The sequence below is a fragment of the Thalia democratica genome, chromosome 2 (genome assembly GCF_965202585.1).
Source record: "Thalia democratica chromosome 2, ktThaDemo2.hap1.1, whole genome shotgun sequence".
Lineage (NCBI taxonomy): Eukaryota > Metazoa > Chordata > Thaliacea > Salpida > Salpidae > Thalia > Thalia democratica.
This window is the reverse complement of record NC_139166.1, coordinates 27,811,547-27,831,447: the sequence shown is the minus strand read 5'-3', so window position 1 is coordinate 27,831,447 and position 19,901 is coordinate 27,811,547. Positions and strand designations below refer to the sequence as shown.

The 19,901-nt window shown below is 24.2% G+C and overlaps 1 protein-coding gene across 4 annotated transcripts in view; it reads left to right on the top strand.

Annotated features, from left to right (window-relative positions):
* Positions 1 to 15,569: 15,569 nt before the first annotated feature.
* Positions 15,570 to 19,901, top strand: part of LOC145830290 (unconventional myosin-XVIIIa-like) — a 47,811-nt gene continuing 43,479 nt past the window's right edge. For all 4 annotated transcript variants that reach the window (XM_082938246.1, XM_082938247.1, XM_082938248.1 and 1 more), the window contains exons 1-2: positions 15,570 to 15,696; positions 18,241 to 18,280. In XM_082938246.1, the coding sequence (XP_082794372.1) occupies positions 15,584 to 15,696; positions 18,241 to 18,280 (153 nt within the window). In that variant the 5' untranslated portion in view covers positions 15,570 to 15,583. The remainder of the gene's footprint in view (positions 15,697 to 18,240; positions 18,281 to 19,901) is intronic.

Below are 19,901 nucleotides of genomic sequence, written 5' to 3'. Positions count from 1 at the left end.
TGCAATTTTTACCCTTTTTTAAGTTTGTTGTATTTGTGCTTGTATTTTTATTGTATTTTTATTTTTATTATATACTATATCAAAAATTTTTTTTTAATAACTTTTATCTAACCCTTATTATAACTTAAAAACTTAAACGGTAGTTCTATAATGATTCTTTTATTGTCATTCGAGTACTTAATTTTTGACAGACTTATTTTATTTAATGAGTTATAATTAGAATCTAATTAGTACTAATTAGTATTACTAGTTTTATTTAAAATAATTGATTTCAGAAAAGATTTTAATCATATGTTTATTTGATATATTTTTTACTTTAAAAACAAGATTTCAGAAAAAATAATTTGTTGTTAAAACATTTTTAATTTTTTATCTTATTTTTTAATTAAGGTTTTGTTTCAAAAAACATATTCTGATTCATCGATAATACTATTTCTTTAAGATGAGAAGTATGTAAGAAACAATTTATTATTATAATAGATTTTTATAACTACCTTAAGTTTTGTTTTAGAAAAGTTTTTATCTTTATTTCATTGATAACAGCAACTATTTATTAACAATAACTTACATCAAACAGTTCCTAACTAATTTACATCAAACATTAGTTTAAGATTTATATCAGAAAAGTTTTATTTTGATTCATTTAAATTTACTTATACATACAATAAAACCATTATAATGTACAATAAAATTTCTAGCCTTTACAAATATATTATACACAGTTTTGAATTACTAAGTCATTATATATTTTCAGTATTTTTTACTTAGTTGGTTAATTGTGTTTTAGTTCTATTAGTTTATTAAAAGTTTACTAAAGACAGATTTTTATCTGAAAACTTTTTGAACTTATGAATATGAACTTTTTGATTTTTTATAACTATTGATGCTGTAGAAAAATCACAAATAAAAAAATGACTGTTTACTGGAATGATTTAAGCATTTTTATATAAATCTTGTCCACTTAAGATCTAGTAAAACAAATAATAAAAAATGTTACACCTAATTATTTAATCACACTGTCAATGAGGATGAAACAACAGTAACAAATTTTAGATACAAGAAAAAGAAGAAGAAATAAATAATAATATTAAAACCAACTTATACCAATCCAGCTCTACTTACACACAGTTTATGAGACTAACAGCAATTAGCCCAAAAAAAAAAGTACAAACACCAATAACTGTCATATAAGTTTATGTAATGGTATGTAAAGATTAAGCTTGATATTTTTCTAATTGTCTTTTAAGTAAATTAATAAAGTAATATATTTAATTATAACTAAAATATTAAACTTCGAAAAAATCAACAAAGATTTTTTTAACACATTTTTATTGCTTGAAGTACTTTCAAAACTGTCATCAACAAGTAATTTTAATGACTAAAAATTTCCAGACATATTGTTAAATGAACAACCATACTTAAACTACTTAATTTATGATTTAATTTTCTTTTTGTATATATGTCACTGAATTTTTATCTTGCAAGGTTCAACTTTAAGTGTTTTCACATTTGATGTTAGATCATCTATGCTATAAGACCACATGTTTCTAAATAGTAAAAATTCAATGATTTTTCAAGTTAGGCACTGAATTTAAGCAAACTGTAATAAATGTTAAATAAAATAATAAGAATTGATGTTATTTTTAATACATTCTAAATCAGCTATGCACAAACTTGAAGCAAAAATTTATTAAATCTAACAGAAATAAATTGTGATGATGGTTATTCTATTTATTTACATTATACACCAAACATAGTTTATAAATTGTGAATAATATATCAAATAATTGTAAATTCCCCTAAGATAAAAAACCTAAAAAAGTAAAGTATCTATCTATAGTTGTTATAATCTTAGTTGTATGTTTAATTCTTTAAGTATAAGACTTTAATATACTGTGTTATGTTGTTATAATGACTGTGTTAAAAAAAAACAACTTAGAAGATAAGTTTAAAATAGTTTTCTTTTTAATGCACGGTAATATTTAAAATATTTAATCAAAACAAACAACAAATAAGATAATACAACATTTACAACTTTTAAACTTCAACTAAGTTTAACAATAATTTTTTTTTTTTTTTTAATGTAAAGTTGCCATAACAGAGTTATTTAAAATCTGGCAGTTGCAATTGTAATGCATCCTTACGTTTAGAGATTGTCGTACAGAACAAAAGTGCCAGAATGAAAGATAATTGCAACTTTAATCTTAATTATATAAGTTTAAGTAAAAACATATTTATAGAATAATATAAGACGAGAATTGATCACCGTACTTGTTATATTAATAAACAAGCCTGTTTAAATGTTAGCGTCTTTTTTTGCTCTACGTCTAAGTAGGAATTTATTAATGAAATGAAAGCTAGACGGTCAAACGACATTACATACTTTTGCGATTTGTTAATTGACATAACTGTTTTATAGGTTTTATTTAGAAAGATAATACTAAACTAAATGTTATCATTTTCAACTAAATAAAACAAAAGTTTTTAAGTTCGCCTAATGTTTGTTTAATAATAGCTATCTAAATAGGTCTGCGAAATTTGTATTACAAATTTGTGCAAGTTTTTAAGCTGAAAATGGAAACTAACGTACTATATTATGGTAGTACATTAGTCAACAACTATACAACGTTTGCACTATATTTGCAGAAAATCTTAAAGACTGTTGAATGAAGATTTTTTATCTGAATATTACGTTTGTACACGTTGAACTTTTAAAGTTTATTTGCGTGAAAAATTTTCTAGCTAAGTGAATGACAAGAAGATCTAACTTTAATATAGTTGTATAAGCTTACTTTAAGAATCCTACACAGCAGAACTTTAAAAAGTTTTCAAATAGTATAGTAAATCTTATATAATCAAAAAAATAATTCTATTTAAGCAGACTGATATAACAAAAGTAAAAAAGTAATAATTTAAATTTATGACAAGTTAAAGTTGTATTAATACTAAAAATATGTTTAAAGTAAACCAATAAAAACATTAAGTTTTGTTTAGGACAAAATAAATTAAACTTCAATATAAGAACCATTGTGTTAAGTTTAGTTTAGTTTTTAAATAAATTCTAATTGAAGATTCTAAAAATAAACAATTTTTTACTGATCGGGTATGATATGACCGGATTAGATCGGGTTAAAAATGATTGGTTTAGAAGTGATTAAGTTAAAAGTGTTTGGGTTAGAAATGATCAAAAGCCGTTGATTAAAAACACTTTAAAAAGAAAATTTAACCTACTCCTATCAATGTCAGTTTTTATCTAATGTTAAAATTTTGATTTAAATAAGCCGTTTACTTTACATATATTTGTACCTCCATTTAAGAGTTATGCTTACTTCATCAAATACTTAATTCTTTTATCGTTTATCTAACAAAAACTGTTTTCTTTTCATTAAAATAATGATACAGTGCTTCTTGAAAAATTAAAATTGTGTATCAAATAAAAGGACCAAAAAAAATATCGGAAAAAGTCTATTAAAGCTAAAGCCTTGACTTAGATGCGCCGCAAGACAAGCATAACTTAACATTAAGTTTAGATCATACTACTTTGATCATCAGACAAACTTTCAGTAGACTGCGAACAATAAATAATAATAACAAAAGACCGGGTCTCATTGTAATAAAAGTATGTGGTCTGATGATCTAAACGGTTTAATCAAACTTTAGCATAATGGGAAGTATACTTCTATTATGATTAATTATTAAGAAAGGTATTACTGTCCTTAGACAAAAGTTTTTGAGTGCTTTTTTTTATCGTTCAATAAATATTACACATATATATATATATATATACAGATGCCTTTAGTGCTTGAAGGCTGTTACTTTATATATCAAAACATTATTAACATTTCATTTATTAACTTAGTTCAAGTTTCAATCTAAAATTTTGAATTAAAATTAGTTGACACAACATACTTTAATTGGAAAAGTTCATAATTATTCATCTGCGTAAGTACACATCGAGTTACTTCTTTTGATACACAACTAAAATGATATTTACTATGATAGTAGTACTATTACATTTAAGGTCGTAGTTTTATAATTCAAAAACTAATTTTAAACAAATTAAAAGTATATTTTTCAAAAAAATGATTTACTCTCTAATATTATTGTTTAAATCATACTTCTTATTACTAAAAAAACAATTAGCATATAAAATATAATCAAATATATAAAAGAAGAATAAACATAGATCTTTTTCTCAAAAGTTTAGTTTGTAAACTAAGTTTTGATCAATAAGCTGACCAGCACAAATAATTGTAAAAAGACACTTAATTTATGAAGAACACACTTAATGTCTTCTAACACTGTGTTCTACATAACTTCAATATTCTTTCAGCTATTTTTTTACTGATGAGCTCATTGAGTAAATTTTTATTTAAAAAATAAACTTTCCATTCAAATCAATAGTTTTATACTTTCTTAACTACTTAAATTATATTTTACTGACAGGTCCATGAACATAATGAGAAAACTTATGATCTTTATGACAGTAATTTTATTATAAAATTATACTCTTAATCATTTACTAAGCATATTACTTTGATAACCAACAGAATTAATTATATGAACAGTAATGAAGTTACTGAGCACACTGCGCATATGCTTTTTATAATCAGTTTATCAGTTACTAATGTTTTTATATCTTATATACTATTTATTTTTAATCTTGGAAAGTTTAAAATGTAGCTTAGTGCTTTTTACTATAACTTTTTTACAAGTCAAATAAAAATAATTAGTCTTATTATTTTACTTATACCAGTTCTTTGTGTTAAAAGTTTAGTTTACTCAGAAAAGTTAATCAAATGAAACAACAAGTATTATATAAAATGTATGCATTAATTTTCTACCGCAGTAACCATATTTTATCGGCTAAATCATCAAAAAAACTTAGACTTAAAATTGGGCAAGTTTTATTAAACTATAAATTTTGTTTCATTAATAACATAGTTTATAATTCATTACATTGTCCTTGAAAAACTTAGACATTCTTATTTTGGTAGTTAATTTGTAATATTTTGTTACTGATGTAAACTAGTTAAACAATCGACCATATAAAATAGTTTTTGTTCCATATTTGTTTAGATTTATAAAACTTAGATAAAAGGTTGTGATGTTCATACCTACCTAAATGAAAGTTTTTCTTTTAGCAAGTTTTTTAAACGACCGAGTAACTTTTTTTTTAGTAATAAATTATTTTACTCTCAATTTGTATGTTTAGAATGCTTAATTGAAATGATATGTTAATTATAAATATTCTAATGCAACTAAAGTTTTTCAACTATGTTTTTTGTACTAAAATTATCAAATAGTATATGTAATTTTGTTATTTTGCAACACAAACTAAAAAGTCAGTGGTTAAAAAAATCTAAAAACCTTTTTTATTGAGTAAAATAAAACTTAATCCTTAAAGGTAATGATAATTTTAGGTTATGAAGCTTAAAATGAGTAAATATGTCATGCTTCTACAATTAAGAACTATTAACTTAAGTAAAAAAATGCATAAAATATAGTAGCCTATAAACTCAGAAATAAAATGATTATAATGTTTTTAAGGTGTATCTTATACTACACCTGTCACCTAATGATAAATATTGAATACTACTACATATATAAAAATTTATTAAAAAAGAATACAAAAAATGACGAAACTATTAAGTAGTTTTTATTACCATTTAAGTAGCAATATTTTAATATTTCGCGTATTTAAAACACTTTTTCAGAGTAATTATTATAAAAATCTGGAAGCTAAATAAAAGTTTATGGCATTAAAAAGAAGAAAGTTTTAAGACTTAAAAAGTTCTCTTTTTCTTATGATCTTAAAATAAAATGCTTCAACATTATAGTTGACAAAATCATCTTATGTTTTAAACTATAAATCGAAAAAAAAAAGCTGTTCAATGATAGAAAAGCTAGTGAAAAAACAAATTATTACTTTTTATCAAATCAAAAGCTGTATAGAATTTAACTACTAAAAACGCTTTTTTTATATAAAAGACAAAGACCTTAAATTTATTTTTAAGATATAATTTGACTACTAAACTTTTCCTCATTTTAAACTTATTGAAATTAAAACCAAAAGTAAAATCTATACAGATAATAAAGCAAGAAAATTGTCACTACCCATAGGAAAAAGTTGTAAAATAAAGAAAATGACTGTTTGTTTTGCTTTTTATGATATTTTAGATTTGTTACTTCGTTTTCCAATTTACTCAGCTTTTCAATTTTTACAGCTTTCTTATATTTAGCTTCAGCCAAAAATCTTTTTTGAACAATTTCTTTAGATGCTATTTTCTCACAATTTTTGTTCCTCAAAGCTGTTTGAGTATTATTTTATTTTAGTTTCAAAAATTAAAGATCTGTTATTGTTTAATTTCTTTGTTGACTTACTTTGTACTTTACAGTTTTTTCTCAAAGTAGGTATTTCAAATCTGAGTTTAGGGACTCTTTTTTTGTTTTTTGGAAGAAATTTCTCAGGATTTAGCTCACTGTAATTTTCTAGCCTACGGAGTGCAAGTTTTTGTTTCGAAGTTGTAGAAGACATTTTAAAACTAGTTTTAAAAGGATACTTAAACTGTTTGAAAGTGAACAACACCATAATTTTTATAACTTGTTGTTAGTTTTTAATTTTTTGAAATTTTGAAATGTTTAGTTTCAATTAAACTAATGGAAATATTTCGTAGTTATTAAATTAAAAGTTTTGATTGTCTTATTATACCTTACAAGCTAATTTTGTGATAAATATGAAGGTTTTTCTTAAAATAATAAGCTTTTAAATGTTTGGTACTTTCATCGCAGAAATTAAAAGAAATCATTAGGAAAAGATAAGTATTTTTGATAAACTTTTTTCTTTTTAAAGCTAAAATTTATAGAATTGTGAAAAAAAAAAATTCCTGTTATTTCGTTGTATTTTAGTTCATTTCTGTGATAACGAACTGAAGTATTGTCATTTTCTCAAATTTTCTTTTTATCTAAAAAGCTTTTTAATTAGTTTAGCTACTTTAAAGTTATAAAACCTTTCTTAAGTAATGTGTTTATTTAAAGTCCCGTAAAACAGTTTAGAAAGGTACTATTAACAACTTTTTTTATAAGACTACGTATATATTTATCAACTGATTTTTAACTTTTTAAATCTATAAACTTATATATGTTATAACTTTCAAGAATAAAACATATTGTAGCTTAAACAAAAACTGCACAATAAATGTTTCAAAAAAAAAAAGCTTAAACTAATACATAAGAACCTAATTGAGCACTTTATATACAGTATTTGTTAGTTTATTAACTTGATCATGTGATAAATAATGTCATACTAAAAATATTTGTAGTAAACAAAATAGTAGTCTAATTTAAAGTCATGTGTTTCAATAAATTTCTCAATGGCTGAAACTACTAAAACTAACGATACAAACTGTTTTATTAATGAAACTTATATAAAATTCAACTATTTAGTTTAAGCTTAAAATCGAGAAACAAAATATATCAAAAAAATTAGTCAAAACAACTTTGATATGCTTCACAAAGTTTTTTTTAAACCTTAACTTAATTATAATGATGTCGTAGGTTTTTATTAGTTTATGAATTTTAACTAAAAATGTACTGGTTTTAATAGGTATATTTATCTTTTCTATTAAAGTTGAAAATAATGGCTATAGATTATTTAAAAATTGACTTTAAATTTGTAAAAGAACATTACATTTTAATTAATTACAAACAAAAGCTAACTTCTATAATTGAATTTTAAAAAGTTAGTGCAGCAAAGCTACATAAAATAATTGGGAACGGGTCTAAATTGCACAAAGACAAAATTGCACGAGGGAATTAAATTGCACGAGAACAAAATTGCACGAATGCACAAAATTGCACGAAGCCAAATTTGCACGAGGGCACAAAACTGCATGAAGATGATTTTGCACCAAAGGTCAATTTTGGACGAGTTACATTTTTGCACGAGTGTAAAAAAAAAATAGTAACTAAAAAAATAGTAAAAGCTACCGACCGACCGAGGGTAAGGGTTAGGGTAACAGTAAGAGTAAAAAAAAAATAAAAAAATAAAAATATAAATTTAATATTGAAAAAGTTATAAAACTTTAAAGCAACAAACACCTACAAATTTAAAACGTGTAATTTAACAAAATACAGCACTTCATTATTTTATATATGCATATTGTACTACAAACATAGCATTTGATGATTACGCACTGCTAAAGAACTATCCGTAGGGGTAGTATTTATTGGTAAAATTCTAAAATATGTTAAAATACTATCCTACTATTGTAACCAATCTATACTTTAACCATTAATTTGTCCTTTAGCAAGATGTTTTAAAGATGTTTTGCTATAAGTTTTTGGTAATTAAAACTATTTTGAACCTAAAGCATAGACCGAATACACTGGATAAGAGAATTTAAGATTTTCTGAATCGTTTCAGCTAGCTTCTGATATGCACTATTACTATACTAAAAACTTAAAAAAAATTTAGCAAGCATACTTAAGAAAAATCATTTAAGTTATATAAAACTTTATAACGTACATTAGACTATTTATATATTGTTATACATTATTAACCGTTAACCGAAAGGTTTTTTAGTGCATCAAGTCCTAGGACCAATTATTTTGAGCTCTTTCTTTGTTGTTTAGTAAACTATACATTAAAACATACAAAAAAAGTGATACAGACAAAAAAGATTACTAAGTTTCAAGCTATGTTATTAAAAAACTCTATATATATATGTTACGCTAATAAAACTATTAAAAAACTAAATAAGACGGTCATTTATGAACTTAAGTATTAGGATTAGATTTATAGAACTGCTATAAATACTTTTAATTTTGACTATTAAATTCTTAAAACTTTTAATTTTTAAGCATATATGTCTTTATTTTATAGTTGTTGTAAAGTCTCTCGCAACTGTAAAGTTCTTAGTTTTAACAGTAAATAGTTTTGTATTTTTGTAAAAGGTATAAATTTAAAAAATTAAAAAAGTTTGAAAAATTTTATTGTAATGATAAGACCATAAACTACTATAGCTACTTAGCCAAAAAAAAAGTTGAAATTGAACTTAAATTTTAACGTGATATGTATAATCCTTTATAATCCTATAAATATATGTATATATCCTTTATGGTCTCCATATTCTATAAAAGACATCAACCAACTAGAATCTATTCAAAGAAAATTTACGAGATTAATCTTTAATCGGTGCAACATTTCATATACGTCTTACATAGACAGACTAACAAAGCTTAATATAAAAACTTTAGAGTACAGAAGACTTGAATTTGATCTAATTACTTTTTTTAAACTGATTAACAATGAAACTACTATTGATTCTCAAGCTTTCTTTAAACCTTATGAAAATAAATACTCACTCAGAGGTAATAATAGAAAATATACATGCAAATATCATTTCAACTATGTTGGTTGGCACAAATCTTTTTTCTATCGTTCGGTAAAAATGTGGAACAAACTTCCAAATGAACTAGTATCGTGCAAAAATCTTAAACATTTTCGATTAAACTTAAAAAGATTTGATTTAAATAAAATATTTACCAGTAAAATTTATAAGTGATTTGTTTTGTTCATCTCTTTAGCCATTGATTTGGTGTGTGGTATGTAGTTTATTGGTAGTTTAATCTGTAAGCTACACCTTCCCCTTATAGATTTTAGGTACTTTTCAACTTTGATTTTTTGGAAGGGCTGTTGTTAATGTGCTTTGGGCTCTAGATTTTGAAGTTATTGGATATTCAGTTGATTCCTAAGCTAGATTTGTGAAGTGTTGCTGCCAAATTTTTGAAGTGATTTTTGACTGAATTTGCCGTCATAACGAGTGGCAAATAGTAGCTGAGATGAATGTTCTGCAAGATGAAGACAGCTTCTGAAGATTTGACAGAAATGCTTGTTACAGGGATTTGTTGCTTTGGAACGTATAATTGGAGATTGGTGACTTTGGAATTGTTGAATATTTTGTTGTGAAAGTTTTAATTTATTCAGTTTTTGCCTTGTATAAGTTTTATGTTTATTTAATCACTGTAATTTGTTTTTTCTTTTTATGTTAGTGTCTTTCAGTTTAAGCGGCTTAGGTTTTAATGCCTAGGTCCTTCGTTGGACAATAAACTTAATAATAATAATAATAATAAGCAAATTTAACGTCTGTTTTAGAGTTTTTGTGTAAGTATTATATTGTAGTTTTCAAAATATTTATAGTTCTTCTTTAGGTTTATGATTTTTAAATAAGTCTCTGTCTCTGCATACTTAATCATTTAGTATTCAATTTTTTCAAAATATACTAATATATTGATTTCAAGGTTTTGTTTTGTATTGAAATTTAAAATTTATTTTTTATAAAAGTATTTAACAGGCCGCAGTATTTTAAGCTTTTACCCTTCATAACAAACTCAAAGTATCATGTTTAATTTTCGACTTTTCCGTAAGTTGTACCTATATTTTTTTTATTTGCTCTTGATTGCTAGCCTAAGAAGGTCTAACATAAGTTTTTAAATACTCTTTTGAGGACCAAATTTGCGTGTTCGCGGGTGGCAGTCCTTACGTTTCATCGGCCGCACATAAAATCCAATTTTTATTTTAACAATAAAGTAGTTAGTAATGTAACTATTTTACATTTAAAAAGCAATAATATTAAAAACTTTGTAAACAAAGCTAAATAAAGAATACTAGTTATATAAATATATTTAAGAAGTAGTTTGAATATAATTGAAATATAATAGTACTAGCTACAGTCTAGAATGGATCAATGTCATCAAAACCCAATTAGCATAACTAGCTAGGACTATCAGTAAGTGTAGTATTTATTGGTAAAATTCTAAAACTTCTTAAAATATTATCCCGTTATTGTAACCTATTTATACTTTAACCATTAAATTGTCCTTTAGCAAAAAGTTTTAAAGATCGACCTAGTACCTTACAAAAATAGCTTGATCTTTCAATTAACTAGTCCACAGTTTTCAACCCTGATATGCTAGAGACTTATGCTCATGAGCCATGTCTACTACAGCTTACTATTAGTGTATTGAACAACAAAAATAAGGGCTCAAAATAATTGGTCCTACGACGTGGTGCACTAAGAACCTTTCGGTTTTCGAGTCGCACACTTCTTGGATACCTTTTAACGTCTTGTCCACGACAGGAAAAAAGTTTGTTTGCAAAAATTTTTGTCGAATGCTATGTATTATATCTACGTTTTTAAAACAACACCTGCAATTAAATTATAAAACAATTAAGTACAACACATAAGGACACTTCGTTCATATTTAAATAAATTTCAGTATTTTGTATTATTTTTGTTTGTTTTTATAACATTTTTGTCATAATATTTGTAATAAACAAATTTACGACCTTTATTTATAAGTACAGTGTTGGCTCTAGTTTTATTTTTTCTGCTTAACAGACTGCATCAAATATGACTCGTAAAGTGAGTTTAATATTAAATTTAAAAAGTTTTATTCAAAAATTATTTTGCTCTATATAGAACACCAGTTGTATTCAACAACTTTGTTATTATTGCTTCTATATATTCTGTGCATTTAAGATTATCATCAATAAACACTTTTTATATTTATAAATGTTTATATTTTAATAAATTTTCTACATATTTTTTTATTAATGTTAATGTTTTTCTTAAACGTTTTATTTTTCGAATAAAAAAGCATGTATCTTGTTTTGTCAAAATTTAACTAAAGTCTATTTACAATAAGCCAGTCTGCAATTTTGTTAAGTTCCAAATTAATGTTAGCTTAGCACTATCTTTTACATTTGTGTTTTGTTTAAAAGTTGTATATAATAATGTATCATCTGCAAAATAAAAAACTTTTAACCTAGTGGTGTTCTATAAATCATTAATATAAATAAGAAATAGTAGAGATCCTAAGACTTTAATATCAATGTTTTTACAACTAAAAACACATCTTCCAGAATTCACAAACTGTTTTCTTTCAGTTAGATATGAACTCAACATTAAAAGTTATAAGTTATTCTGAAAGAAATATGGTTAATAAACAACATGTTTTATACAGTAAGACAAAGTGGAACTTAATTTATAACGGATCTACTTTGAAAAATAGTTAGTAAACTGTAGAGTAAATTAAAGAAAGTATTAAAAAGAATTAAAATTAGCTCTTTCTGACAAGTAGAGTACAGAAAGGAACGGATTTTAACTCTCAGTACGATTTAAAATTTTACATAAAAAACTTTTTTTAAATATATAAATAAAAATAAATAAAATAGAACTTAATTAATTTTGCTTAATTACTAAGTGCCAAAGTTTTAAACAAAACTATTTTTTTTAATATGTTCTCGTAAATATATACTTTAAATTTTTGTTTACATTTAGTAAGGTAAAACTGTAAGAGTGATACATTTTTTTTAGAATAATTAAGTCAAAACATTAAAGAAACTTTTTCAAAACTTTGTTAATAAATTAGCAAATGATCTATGCCTTTTTTTCTTTTTATCAAGTTAGATATTCTTTTTTTAAAGAAAGTGAAAAAAAAACATTTATCTCGGAACAAGTTCGCTTCTTAAGGTTTGTGTGATTCTTCCATCCCTTTTGTAGTCAAAAATTCAAAAAACTGTAAATAAAAAACTTTACATTGTGCTGTAGCGCTACAGATAAAGATTTATTAGTTATGAATCAAAATTCGAAATTTTGTTTAATTTTAACACTGTAGTTTTCTCACAATGCTGTCAGCTGAAAAGATTATGTAGTAAAGGATTTGTAATATATGTAATTTGAAGTTTATCAACAGATAAGATTTTATAAAAGCTATAGCTAAAATTTTGAATACAAAACTAATGAAATTGATTTTAAAATCGTTTTAGAGCTAAAAATATTTAAGAAGCTTGCATATTTCTCATTCATAAAGTTCTTTTAAATGTTACACAATATTAGCAAATATCTTTTTAGTTATTTTTAGGATATTATATCTTAATTCATTTTAAGTCTCTTTTACAATTAAAGTTATATAAAAAGTGAGTAGGGAGGCAGCTGGTAATTACCTAGGATGATGTTGCACCAATATCAAGCTGAAATTATATTATATTTGATGTCTTTTCAACTATAATTTTAAACTAAAAAATTATATCTTATAAATACATAAATAAAATTAAACTTATTTATCATAAAAAAATATCAAAACTTAAATATTTAATTGCTTTTACTTAACAATATAAAGCAATTACATCAATACAACAATTTATGTTGATTGTGATATTGTAAAATAAAATTAATTAAATATTTTAATTTATAAGAAATAAATTTATTTTTTACTAGGTGTTTGTATATTTTTTTTGAAACAAAGTATCTTTTTAGATTAAACCTAGTAGGCTTAACACATTGATTTTTAGCTTAGAACTGTGGTTAAAAAACACATCAAATATAATAAAATTTCATCTTGATATTTGTGCAACATCATCCTAGGTAATTACCAGGCAGTTTAGTTCAGTGGGTCACAACAGTGAATTGCAATCCAGTCCTCATGGGTTCAAATCCCCAGTCTGGCTGATTGTCCACTTTGGCAACAGTCTTAATTTGAAAGTACATATGTAAATATATAATAATGTTTCAATCTAAAATAGATCCTAATGAATTTAAGCACGTTACAAAATAGTTAGTATTAGTTTATTAAGAATATAAAATAAAAATATGTTTGTGAACTGGAGAAAAAATAGAAACAATAGATACTATTTTTTCGAAACATTTTAAAGTTGAAACAAAATTAAATAATCTAAATAAATCTAGCAGTGTTATCTACTAAATCTTTGTATTTTGTAAACATATGCAAGTTTTCTGAGTTGAACACTGCAAGACCAGTACCCATGGCCAACACTTATACAAAAAAACATAATTTATGGTGTGTGGCCTGATAGCGTAGGGGACCTAACAACCACTTTAAAACTCTCTTAGTTGAACATTGTAAGATCAATAATAATGGACAACACACATATAAAATAGTTATTAACGATATAGTTGTTTTGTTTATTAATTTTTTTTAAAGTTTTATGCTGAAATTAAAAGGTAACATGTATTTGTTAGTAAGATACTTGGCTAGATAGCTTTAAATTCAAAGAAAGTTTTATACATTCTAAAAATAAACTGTTATAATTGTCTTTGTTATGTTATCTCTTGCTGTGACATCATATCAAAGTAGATTTATTATACTGTACAGAAATCTAGTACTACAATCAACATATCTGGTTAAAAAATGGATAAGACAGCAAAGAAACGAAAACACGTTCAACTAACAATTGAAAACAAGTTAAAAGTTTGCGAAATGGCAAACAATAATGTGCCTAAAGCTGTTATAATGAGCCAGTTTAACATTGGTAAGTCAACTTTAAATGACATTTTGAGAGGCGAAGAAAAGTTCAAAAAGTTTAAAGCTGAAAAGGAGGAGCTGGGACTAATTGGAGCTGCTAAAACGGCAAAAAAAGTAGAGGGAGGCGTCTTTGACAAGCTAGACAGCGCCCTTTACATTTGGTTTCGTCAGGAACGTGAAAAGGGTTGTCCAATAACTGGCCCAATACTATTAGAAAAAGCCTCCAAGTTCCATCGTTTAATTTACGGTGAACACTCAAGGCCCTTTTCAGCAAGTACAGGGTTTCAATGGAGGTTTTGCAGGAGATTTGGCTTGCTTAATCTTAAAATATGTGGCGAAAAATTAAGTGCAGATAGTTCAGCTAAAATTAAGTGCGATGGTCCTGGATATGAGCATATGGATGAGCAAGGAATTGTTGAACTGGTTACTGGGGATAACAAAAAAGAGGCTGTTGAAGTTGTTGAAGATGAAATTGGTGTTTCCCAGCCTTCTAAGTGTCCATTTTCTCATGCTGAAGCCATGCAGAAAATGGACGATTACTTAGCTTACTATTGTTGCCAACCAGAAGCCACACCTGAAGATGTGTCAAAGCTCTTCCAATTTCGTGAGTTTTCTGCTAAGAAACGAGAAAGCACTGTAAAACAATCTTCCATTCTTTCTATTTTCAAAAAATAATCTTAATTTAGTTAAAGTGTTAACAGTGTAGTTTTTTTCCATTAATTTTGAACTTATAAAATTTTTTTTTGTTTAGTTTTGTCTGTTTTAATTCTTTTTTCTTTGAATAAAGTAAAATAAATTAAATTAACAGAAATTTTATAGTACATTTTGTTATATACATTCATATTATAACTAAGGTAGATAATTTGTATAAAAAGCGGTATTTTGTTCTTATCCGGCCAAAGGCAAATCCAGCCGTATTTTCAAAAAAATCTTGCCCAACTTATCCAGATTAGCAAGGAAGCACTGTACAGATAATACCATTTTTTTTATAACTAAAAAACATCAACTATGCAGTTAAATATATTTTTTAAACCTACAGGAAATTATATTATGTTGTACTGAAAGTTTATGTGTAAAAGCTTTTAAGAAAAATAAACTATTTGTGCATTTACTGTATTTATCTTTTTATTTAAATATGTTTTTAATTCTTTTTAATTATTGCTGATCAAAAACCCTTTGAAATAACAACATATTAAAATTTAGAAACCTTAAGTTTAAAAATATTTCTTTTTAGCAGTTTTTAGTTAGTAGCAAAATGTTTAGGAGTAAAAAGAACAAAGAAGACAAGAAGAAGAAGCACAAACCAATGTCCCAAGCTGAACTGACAAAATTGGAAGAAGTCGGTTTGAAAAGAGGCTTCTTCAGCAAGTAAATAGCGTTTTGTAACAATTGCAGAGATTTTTTAAAAGTTATTATCTGTAGTGTTCTTTAATTGAAGTTATTTTTAATTAAAATTTATTTTTATCAATTTTATATTAACGGAAAAACATAACATAGATTAGAAACTAAAGTGTAATATATTAGTCAGTTTTCACAATATAAAAGTAAAATTGACTTTTGGATATATTCATTTTTGTAAAAAGTTTTAGTACATACTAATGAAATTTCAATTTGTTGAAGTAAAAAAAAGTTCCTTAAATATCTAACTACTTTTTATTTTTAAACTTAGAGACCTTAAATTTTCAGCAAACATTCTAAACAGTTTAAAAGTTATCTAGTGTTAAACATTTTAGATTAAAAATGGTATTTTTTACTAAAAACATTTTAAACACTAGTAATGAACATACTGTGAAAATTTAAAACATATCACTTAAAATTAGAATCTTAAAAAATATTTTTAGTGAGAAAATAATTTTTTCTTGTTTTAGATTGCACTTTAATAAAGAACTTATTGAACTCAGCACTTTAATGACTTATATCTCATAAGTTTTTTGAATTTTTAGGCTGTCATAAATGTATGTCTCTTGTCGGAGAAAAGATTTTAAAAGTAAGATAAACTTGTAAAAAAAGAAGGTTTAAGCCTCCTATACTCTTAGATTAATTATTTGATAAGTATAAACATTGTTAGGTTACTACAAAATTTTGAAAAACGAATATCTAAAATAAAAAAATTAAAATACTGAGTTAAAATATAAAATTCCTTGAATCAAGTAAAAAAAATGACCTCAGCTTTTAAAAAGTAAAAATAATGCCCCCAGAAATCCTGAATATTACATTCAAGTTTGAGAAGTAGTTAAATAATTTTATATACTACTAATAACTTATAAAAACGTTTAGTATAATTATATCTCACCCCTGGTTACAAATACTTTCTTATAGTTTTTAAAGATTGTAGGATCATTAGCTTAAATAACAAAAAAATATAGAGTGCAAATAATTTTTTCAAATGAACTAGCAAAATGATATAAAACAATAATTCTTAATGCTAAATACACCTCAAGTCAATAATAATTTGTATTTTAGTTTTTAATAAATTACTTTAATGCTAAATCAATGTTTACTAGTCTGATTTTTAAACTTATTTATATGGGATTCAGGATCCTAACTACAACCATCACAGTGGTCATGCAATTAAGTTGTTTGATTAAATGTTAAACTTCCTTAATAACTTATTAAAGTATAAACGTAATTTTGATTTTTCTGTTTGTTGTTTAGCAAATATGATGTGATTAGAAGTTTTTAAAACTAAATGATAGTGAACAAGTTCTGTCTTTATACGAGTCTACTGTGATAAAAAAGTGATTAAGTGTCTTAAAAAATATATACATACATATCAAGCTAGATCCATACTGTTACATCTCCAGTTTTTATTCTGGACAGAGATAAAATTACTTATTGACCAGCTTAATTAATGGACAATAAAATTAAAAATATATAAGTACATACTATCACTACACAAAGGAATTAAAAATTATGGAACAATTAATTAGCTTATCTTGAATAATTCAATACTATAAACTTCCAAAATATTAAACAGTGAACATTTATGAGTGAAACTTGTTAGCTATTAAGAATTTAACTATCCAACTTTAGTATTGTGACTAAGTAAAAAAAGTTTCATTTTGTCTATGATTTGTTGTATTTTTTGATCTAATATTTCACTTTTACCTAATTTCTCAAATTTAGCCTTATTTCCCAATATTAATCTGATTTCTCATCTTTATTTGAATATACCTTATTATAATACTAAAGAGTATTTAGAAATTCTTAGAATTTACTCTTAATCTTATATTAAACTCAAGCTGTAAGTTTACAGCTTTAACAGCTTTTTTAGCTGTTCTGTTATCATGAAAAAGAAGTAAAAAAGTTTGTTTAAAAAACCACAAAAACTTTCTTTTTAATTTTTCATTACTTAATAAGAAAAAAAAGTAAAAATTAAATTTCATTAAAACTATTTGTAAAAAAAGTACTTAGTTGCATTTTATCACTTTTAACTTCAAAAATGCTTAAATTTATTTTAATTATTTCCTAACCTTTTAACATAAATTGAAAAAGCAAACTAAAAAATTAGAAAGAGTGTTTATGTTTTAGTTTTGTTAAATTATTCACCACACATTTTAAATTGTATGATACAACTGTATTGAACATTAAAAAAGGTATGTTAATATGCTTATAATTTTTGAGTTTTTCAATTGTGTGTTATCCGTATAAGTTTCCTTTGGAAACCTATATAAAACAAAATCAAAAGATTACTTTAAAGAATTCTTTAATGTTCAATAGATACTTTTTAAGGTATGTACTTTTATTTTTACTTTGTAATACAAAACGTAATTTGTTGATTTTGATTTTTATGACAACTTAAAAAACTCAAATAATATTTAACTATTAGGTTAGATATCTTCAAAAAAAAAGAAGATATTTAAAGTTTTTACACATTACAATTTAAATTATATTTATATAATAATTTTTTAGGAACAAGAAAACAAAAGAAGTTGCAGAAAACAGCAGCTTAGTTAGTTGTTGTTATTAGTTTATACACAATTTAAGATTGCAATCTTTATTTTGTTCTTAAATTTATTTAAGTATCGATGTTCTCTTGATTTTTTTATTATAATTTTTAAACATTGTATGTAAATATGATAATAATTAACTTTTAATTTTTAGTATTACAATGTTAAACTCGGATGAGATATACTATTTGGTAATGGTTTTTTAAAAATAGGTAACCGAATTGCTCTAAAGACATTACAAATTTAAAGAAACTATTTGACTAAAAATACCATAGTTTTAATGTTTCTATTACAGTAAGCTAAGATTTTGTATAACAGTTTCAGACAGTATAACTTTTGAATGATTTTATAGAAAAAGTTTTGAAGTATTTGGTACTTCCTACTTCAAAAATTGTACAAATACAAATTATTCACTGTATATACACTATTAATTTTGTAAGTTTTATTTGTACTATTAAAAAAAAATATTTGTATTATATTACAATTATATAGACTAGCTGTAATTAAAATTTTTGTCACAAAAGCTTTAAAAAAAATCAATTTAGTTTATTTTTGTTTTAATTTTTTAATTTAAAATTTTATTGTACAACAGTAACAATTTTTTTTAGTGATGAAAAATTAAGATAGTTTTACTAATTTTTTACTTATTAGAAATATATAAATTTCTAGCAGGCTTGCCAAAAAACCTGGAACCTGAAAAAAACCTGGAATTTTAAACAATTTTATATTTTTATATATAACATATAATTGTAAGTATATATTTACAGAAACAATTTTAAAATAATCTTTCCAGTTTTCTTTTTGTTAACTTTCATAAATACTTAGTTTTAGAAGTTTGTGATTATACTTTTAAAACTAAAATTCTATCATGGTTGCCTGATATCTTGGAAAAACCTTGAATTTGACAATTTAGGCTAAAAAAACCTGGAGTTTGAAAAATTTTGAACAAAAATCACTTTTAAACCTGGAAAAACCTGTAATTTTAAGCAACTTTTACATGTTAAGTAGTAAAATTTTGATTTTACACAAAATCAATCGTATGAATTAAATTTTTTTGTTATCATCAAAAATTTTCTTTTATAAAAAAACACATGTAAAGTAGCTTTACAGCATCTTTTAATGTTGTTATATTACTTAACACAGTTTTTTAAACTTAATTCTTAACTAAAAATAGACCCTAAAACGTAATTTTGAAAACCTGGAGAAAATTTTCCTAAAACATTTGGTAATCCTGTTCTATGAAAAATATATATTTTTTGTGTTTATTGTTAAAAAAAAATAAGAAAAAAAATTATAGTAAATAAAAATTTGTTTCTTTTTAATTTTTTGTTGTTGTTTTGTTCAATAATCAATCCTCGTTTTCAATTTTTTTTAAAGTCTATTGTAAAAAAAAATAATAAGTTTATTTCAAACTTGAAAGATAATCTCTCTCAAAAAAAGGTACTTAGTCAGCTTAATCTTATTTTTTACTTATTGTTTGAAAATTAGATAATTTTTATAAAATTGAAATAAAGTAAGATATTTCGTAATAATAGCTTTTTTAAGAGGAAATTTAGAGAAATTATTACAAAAGATCAGGAAATTCAAACGTTTAAAATAGTTATATTCACAAGTTTCTAAATG